Below are 7,510 nucleotides of genomic sequence, written 5' to 3' on the forward strand. Positions count from 1 at the left end.
CGACTAAATTGAAAAATTAGAATCTTAACAATGCATCGTTGTTTTCGATTGCTTGTCAATAAGTAATTATCGTAATTTAACACTCTAAAATCTTGTTTGGATTGCCGTTTTTCGCCGAAAAATTACGTTATTTTCCATGATCACATTTCCCTATTAACGTTTGCTCTCACATACATCAAATCGCTACAGTAATTTTTCCATGGAAAATGCAATCCAAACGTAACTTATTCTTGTCTTTATCATTTTCCTTTTTATAAGGTACTAAAACCTGAACCAAAAATAAATGCCTTTTTCATTTTTTTAATTACCTTTGTATCTTATAAATACCATATCAGAAAAAACTTAAAAATATAAAATATAAAATATTTTTCCAAATAACGTTCAATATAAGCTTACATTTTTCAATATAAGCGTACATGGGCGTACAAATTCCAAAAGGTAAAGTGGCTAGGTGTCGAGAATTTTGTGTTCTCTTGCTTTCTTACATTTTATGCTACAAAACGAAATTAGAAAAGGAAAAACCTCTGTAGGGGTTTTATACGAGGGAAGTGAAGTTTCTTCTTAATCAGATGCTCTGGAGTCTGTATACTCTGTTCTCAAAGCTCTTGTGCTTAGATCCTAAATTTTAGTACCCATTGGAATCCAAAAGGAGAACGGGACACTATCCTTCAAGAGGTGTAGCGCCCGTTTTCTTGTGTCTCACCCGAAGAAAAAAAAGCTACAGGTTGGAATTGAGGTAAAAAATGAGCAAGTTCTGCGCCTCAAATACCTGTTCTCTTCTTTAAATTCAATGGTTTGAGACCCTTTCTTCTTTTGTTTCAACGTTTTAAGACCCCTTTATGTATCTTATTGACAGGGGCATAATTATCGAGAGGTTACATCGTGGGAGAATATAATGTGCATAACTTTTTTTTTTTCCTAATTTTATGCGATGGGTTCTGGGTTAACAGGTGTAAATTTGGAGTTAGCTGTTTAAAACAATATGTTAACTACGGGTGTTATTGAATCAGTCAGTAGAAAGATGTGTGCATGGTAGATGCTTGATAAAATGCTTCGATTAGCTTGAAAGGTAAAGTTTAAGATTTATGTGTATGAAATTCTTGATTTAGAACACGGGCTTTCAAGCACTGAAAATGGTTTAGAAGTGCTGCCAGGCCTTCAAGATTGCAATAGATTCACCAAAATGGTTAATGGTTGTGAGTTTGTGTATGGTTGATCAACAAGAAGTCTTCTTTACCTTGATAGCTCTCTTGGTAACAAATGTCAATGCCATTAGTTTTCCTTCAACTCATACAGGCAGCATAAAGAAGATGCAGAACAAATTTGTATTGTTTCTGGAATTGTACGAATATTGAATGGACGTGTATGCTGGAATTGTAGATTTCAGCAGTTCAGTTCCTTAATGTTACATTGAAAAATCACCGCGGAGGTGCATGATTCCACAGATGAAAGTTAATAGCATAAAATGAGTTTGCCCAAATTTTTGATGCTTTATATAGATTAATAAGATATAGTTGTGTTTTACTAGTTTCCCAAGGGAAATTGGGATAGCATCAATAAGAAAAGATCAGAGAAGAAAGGAAGTCTGATGACTTCCATACTTAAGACGAACCATTTCATTGGCTTACCGTGAATGGATCCTAAAATTTCTTGCAAATTTTGTTGCTAATAGCAAATAGCAATTACTTTGATATAATTTACCAAAGCAAAAAGTAAAATTACTGTGATATGACATTAGTGGTGACGATTAAATTCAAGCTTAACTAAGTGTAAGAAACAGTTCATTAGATTAACAACATTAGTTTCCTATCAGTTTACATGTATTCCACATTCTAATGAGAGTTTCCCTTTGGATCAGTTTGTAATAATTGATGAAACACTAAGTTCATCTCCAGAAATTCTGGTTGTGATATTCATCTTTTTTCCTCTGGGACTTTCTAATGAGTGAAAGAAACTTTTATCTCTAACCATGCAAAACAGCAAGAAAAAGTTATCTTCAGCTAGTTTGGGAAAATGGAATTAGGAGAGTGTTGAACTATCCTTAGTGGAAATCTAATGCCACTAAACTTAATTTACCTATGACACTGTAGCCACTGGAAAGATGTGTCACTTTTTTGCATGTTGGATTAGTACCTGCATCATAACTGAAAGTGTTGAAAGTTGAAGAATTATGGTATCATGCAAGGTTAGTTGTTTGGGATATTTAGCTTTGCATACATGACCAACTGACTCTCTCTCTCTCTCACATTTCTAAGATTTATTAGTCCGAGATACTTGCTTTTGTTTATATACTGCTGATATATTGCTTTCTTGATAGCGTTAAGAGTGATGTCAGGAGCAACATCTCTTGGAAAGCTTGCCAGACAGTTCAGTCAAATCAGACTATATGCTACCCATCTCAATGTGGATGCTCGATATCCAGTTCGCAGCCTGAGAAGTGTAAGTTCAGTTTTAGACAGCCAATCCAGCAGTGATAGAGTGCCTCAGTTCCCCGATGAAGATGCTGGAGCTTTGTCCAGGATCCGAATAGGGGAAAATATCTCAAGGAAGGATAAGGCCAAGTTTCTTGTCAGTACACTCGAACTCAATGATAGCAAAGAAGCTGTGTATGGTGCACTTGATGCCTGGGTTGCATGGGAAAGGAATTTTCCTATAGGGCAACTGAAGAATGTGCTGATTAACCTTGAGAAAGAGCAACAGTGGCATAGGATTATCCAGGTTATAAAATGGATGCTAAGCAAGGGGCAAGGAAACACAATGGGTACATATAAGCAATTAATTCAGGCGCTAGATATGGACCACAGGGCACAAGAAGCACATGAATTTTGGAGGAGGAAAATTGGCTCTGACTTGCATTCAGTTTCTTGGGAACTATGTAAAGTAATGATTTCTGTTTATTACCGAAATAACATGTTACAGGATCTTGTAAAACTATTTAAGGGGTTGGAAGCCTTTGATCGTAAACCGCCAGAGAAATCTATCGTGCGGAAAGTGGCTGATGCATATGAGATGTTAGGTTTACTTGAAGAGAAGGAACGAGTATTGGTTAAGTACGAGGAGCTATTCAAGGATAACATGAAGGGGCCTTTTGCAAATAGAAAGAGGCAACTTAAGAAGAAGACTTCAGGGAAGCTCAAGGATGGTCCAGAAATTGAGAGTCATAATGATGTTTCCCTGAGTGGGCTATAGATTGTTTGTCCATGCTCAATATGTACAAAATGCAGCATTGCCTTTAGTTTCTCTTCTGAAATGGAGTATAAGAAAAGCCTTTTCCTGTTCCATTTATTATACTGTTGAGGATCTTCTGATTGTTATTTCGTAGTTAAACATCCTGCAAGCTTGCATGTGTTTGGTTGATTAAATCTTTGGAGGTCCAAAATTCCTAGAATTCTTCTCGCCAGGACTCTGGTTGAGCTTCTTGTCGGGACTCGAAATGTTTAAGAATGTTTAGGCCATAAGCATCATGTCGTTGAGTACTTTGGAACACACGCGAAGCTCGAATTGCAGCTCCTCATCATGAGATCCAGGCTGCTTGAATGGTTTGGCCCGTGGACCTTAAGAATATTACAACCAAAACCCTCAAATTTTCTTTTTGCCCTTTCTTGTACAAAATAATCTGCATTGAAAATCAGGTCATTGAAGGAAAATAATCTGAATTAGGTTGCACTCGTTAAAAGTGTGATATAATTTAGTTGTATCAAAAAGTGTCCACTATTTAGCGATTAGAAAATTCCTAAAAACAAAGCAAGTTTTGCAATTAAGTTTTACAGAATTATAATGGCAATTTCAATTAATTCTTTACATCTAAAAAGAGTTGTGCAATTTAGTTTTATAGCATTATAAGGGCAATTTCAATTCATTCTTTACATCTATAAAAATTTATTCTGTTGGTTGAATAAGGAAAGATACTCTGCATTGAACATCGGGCTTAAAAAAAATAATTTTTTGCAATTAAACGTTACAAGTGTAAGGAAACAACTGAAATTCACATAGAAAAGATAAAAAATAAAAAAAAAGTAGCCGGACTATTATTATTTTTGTTTTCGAATCTCAGGCCCTCTTCCAAGCCAAGAATTGCTTCTAATTTTTTGGGCTATGGATGCTTCTAATTTTATATATTTCAGAAGTGCAAATTGATTCAGAACAGCAAATATTAACACACAAAAACCCTTGAAAAACACTCCATTATTACAGTCTCAACAAACAAGATGTGATGTTTTTTTTTTCACCCAATTCTTCTAGGTTGGATGAGAGATGATGATGATCATGAATAGAATCCAGAGACGCCCTTCACCCAATACATCATTTGCGTTGTTTCGTTATTCTACCTCAAATGCCACAACTACTATCCAAAACCCACCTGAAAAATCACCATTTTTGAAGAAGATTGTTCGAAACCAAGTACGGAAAATGTTGTCAGTGAAAAGCAAAACAGGATTCCGGGATTTGAATGAGGCACTTCGTCTGTTTGATGAAATGACCCGAGTGCTGCCGCCTCCTTCAGTCGTAAGTTTCTGCCAACTTCTAGGGGCTGTTGTTAAGATGAAGCATTATGCCCCTGCTGTTTCTCTTTTCAAAAGAATGTGCACTTTGGATATGCCCATTGATGCTTATACCGTGTCAATAGTGATCAACTGCTATTGCCATTTGAATAGGGTGGATTTGAGTTTTACAATCTTAGGCTGGTTACTGAAGAGTGGTTATGAACCTGATGTTACCATCTTCACTAATCTGATAAAGGGTTTCTTTTTTGGGAACAATGTTGTGGAGGCGGAGGAATTATTCAACAAGTTGGTCAGAGAAAAAATCTGTGAGGTCAATGAAGTAATGTATGGGACCATGATAAATGGGCTGTGCAAATCTGGTAATACACAGAGGGCGATTGGAATGTTGAGAATGATGGAGGGAGGAAATTGCAAGCCTAATTCCGTAGTGTACAACACTGTTATTAGTGGTCTGTGCAAGGATAGGATGATTGATGATGCTCTCCAACTTCTTTCAGAAATGATTGAGAAGGGGATTCAACCTGATGTTATCACATGTAGTTCGTTAATTGAAGGCCTTTGCAATTGTGGCAGATGGAAGGGGGCTAAAAAGTTAGTTTCTGACATGGTGGAATTAGATGTGTATCCAGATGTTATTACCTTGAATAAATTGGTTCATGCTTTTAGCAAGAAAGGGCTAGTTAAAGAGGCAGAGGGGATAGTTCAGATCATGGTTCGAAGTGGTGAAGGTCCTAATGCATTCACCTACTCTGCGCTAATGGATGGATATTGTTTGCGAGGGGACATGAACAAAGCAGCTAAAGTCTTAGAGATCATGATGGCTAGAGGATGTGCACCAGACATTTATTGCTACAGTGTCCTTATAAAGGGATATTGCAAGAAAGGGAACATAGATGATGCCTTAACCTTGTTTCATGAGATTCCTCAGAAAGGACTGAAGCCAACAGTCATCACCTACAACACTGTGTTACAGGGATTATTTGATATAGGCAGATCTGCTGATGCTATTGAGCTTTTCAAGGAGATGCAAGCTCAAGGAGTGAGTCCAACTTTATCCACTCATAATATCTTGATAACTGGCGTGTGCAAGAATGGATTTGTTGCAGAAGCTCTTTCATTATTGCGGCGGATGGAAAATAGTCACTTAAATCTTGACATAATAACGTATAATGCTGTCATTGATGGGCTATGTAGGGATGGGAAGTTTGATGCTGCCAAAGATTTGTTTGACAAACTTCCATCTAGAGGATTGCAGCCTGATGTCATAACATATACTAGTTTGATAAATGGCCTTTGTCGAGAAGGGCTACTGAGTGAGGCCAAAGAGTGGCTTAAAAAAATGGACAAGGATGGTTGTCCACCCAACAGTGTGACCTACAACACTATTGTTCGGGAGTTCCTTAAAAGGAGTGAGCATCACGAGGCGAAGCTACTTCTGGAGGAAATGAGGAGGCTTGATTTCTCCCCTGATCAATATACTCGTTCTTTGGCACTAGATCAGCATCTATCTGAAGGGCAAGAGCCTGTTATCCTTGATGAGATGATCAGTCCCTTGCAGCCAGATAATAAGTTGAAGTCTTCAAATGCAAATTGAAGGTTATTCAATTGTTTTGTGACTGCATAAAGATGAAAGTAAGGTAGTTCTATGCCCCATTAAAATTTTGACCAACAAAATCAACTTGGGAGTTGTAAATACAAATTTAAATAGAGGTTTCAGATTTTGAGGTCATATCACGTGAATAGAGGTAAAATACAAATCTTTTTTTAAATTTAAATTGCCTGATAGAGGTATCAAATTTAAATTTGTATTTACTTTCACATATTTAATTTTGGTTAAATACAAAACCTACTAGTTTCCCTTTCATAAAAATTTAAGTGTAATATTTTTTCAATTTTAGTTACAAACATTTATGTATTTAACATAAATTAAATGATTTAGAATAAAATGCCTATAAAGAGCCGATACTTTGTTCATGTAATGAAGGAAAGCCATAAAGAATTAATACTTTATGGGCCATTTCTTTTTTTAAAAATATTTAATTTATATTAAATATATAACCTACCGATTTTCTTTTGTAAGAATATTGCTGTAACATTTTTTGAATTTTACTTACAAACATTGATATATTTATCATAAATTAAATGTTTGAAAGTAAAATGCCAATAAATGGCTGGTATTTTGAATAGGTAATACATATTTGCTCATAAACTACACCCCTTAAAGTTTATTAATTTTTAATTGATTTGTAATACTTTATCATCCATTTGCTAATACTACTTGACATGTAACATAAGGGGCAAATTTGGCACAAATTTCTCATTTCACTTCTTAAAATAATATTTTAATCATCTGGACTGAATATACAAAGAATTAGTAAGTTCAAGGGAGGTCAATGCTATTTCTCAAACTATAGGGAAGGTGAGTGCAAGTGTCAGAAACCTCAGGGGAGGTTTCTGCAATTTTCCCAAAGATCAAAATGCTCTTATAGTGCTGCCACTCCCTTGTGAAAGTCATCGATGATGAATTTGCAACTGCGTTGTTTCTCATCTCTGCTACAGCCTTGCAAAAATCATACTGTACCAGGAGTTTCAATAGGAGCAGATTCAATTAATTGTTCCTCAAAGCATACAAACACACAAAAAGAAAGTGTAAATTTAGAATCTTCAGTTGCTTTTCGTTAAAATCATATTCAAGTTGACCATTTTAAAATTTTCGTCAAAAAACATTTAAATTTTATACTATTACTACCTAGTATCTACTTAACCCAAAAGCTAGCTCTAAGATGCATGGGACTCAGGACAAACCAATTTACTGAAAATGACCGCTTTGTTTGGATACATTATTTTTTCAAATAATATTTCGTTTACGTCATAAACATATTTTTCAATTCACTTTTTTATATTTTCAACCACCTTTTATGTTACATACATCACATCATAAAAAATGTTACAGCAATTTTTTCAAATAATCCTAAGAATTTTAGGGCTTTTTTAATTCATTGGGA

At 35.4% G+C, this 7,510-nt stretch overlaps 2 protein-coding genes across 3 annotated transcripts; both read left to right on the forward strand.

Moving 5' to 3' along the window:
• Window positions 1–463: 463 nt before the first annotated feature.
• Window positions 464–3,415, forward strand: LOC113765473 (pentatricopeptide repeat-containing protein At4g21190). Of its 2 annotated transcripts, none has more exons than XM_027309672.1 (2): window positions 464–736; window positions 857–3,415. In XM_027309672.1, the coding sequence occupies exon 2, from the start codon at window positions 2,329–2,331 to the stop codon at window positions 3,187–3,189; it is 861 nt and encodes a 286-aa protein (XP_027165473.1). In that variant the 5' UTR covers window positions 464–736; window positions 857–2,328; the 3' UTR covers window positions 3,190–3,415. The 2 variants fall into 2 exon arrangements, with proteins under 2 accessions (XP_027165473.1, XP_027165472.1); XM_027309671.1 differs by having other exon boundaries at window positions 2,318–3,415.
• A 745-nt stretch (window positions 3,416–4,160) lies between these two features.
• Window positions 4,161–6,189, forward strand: LOC113765770 (pentatricopeptide repeat-containing protein At1g63330-like). The gene has a single exon (XM_027310019.1). It carries the CDS (start codon window positions 4,255–4,257, stop codon window positions 6,097–6,099), a length of 1,845 nt encoding a protein of 614 aa, XP_027165820.1. The 5' UTR covers window positions 4,161–4,254; the 3' UTR covers window positions 6,100–6,189.
• Window positions 6,190–7,510: the final 1,321 nt, after the last annotated feature.

The sequence above is a fragment of the Coffea eugenioides genome, chromosome 3, assembly GCF_003713205.1.
Source record: "Coffea eugenioides isolate CCC68of chromosome 3, Ceug_1.0, whole genome shotgun sequence".
Lineage (NCBI taxonomy): Eukaryota > Viridiplantae > Streptophyta > Magnoliopsida > Gentianales > Rubiaceae > Coffea > Coffea eugenioides.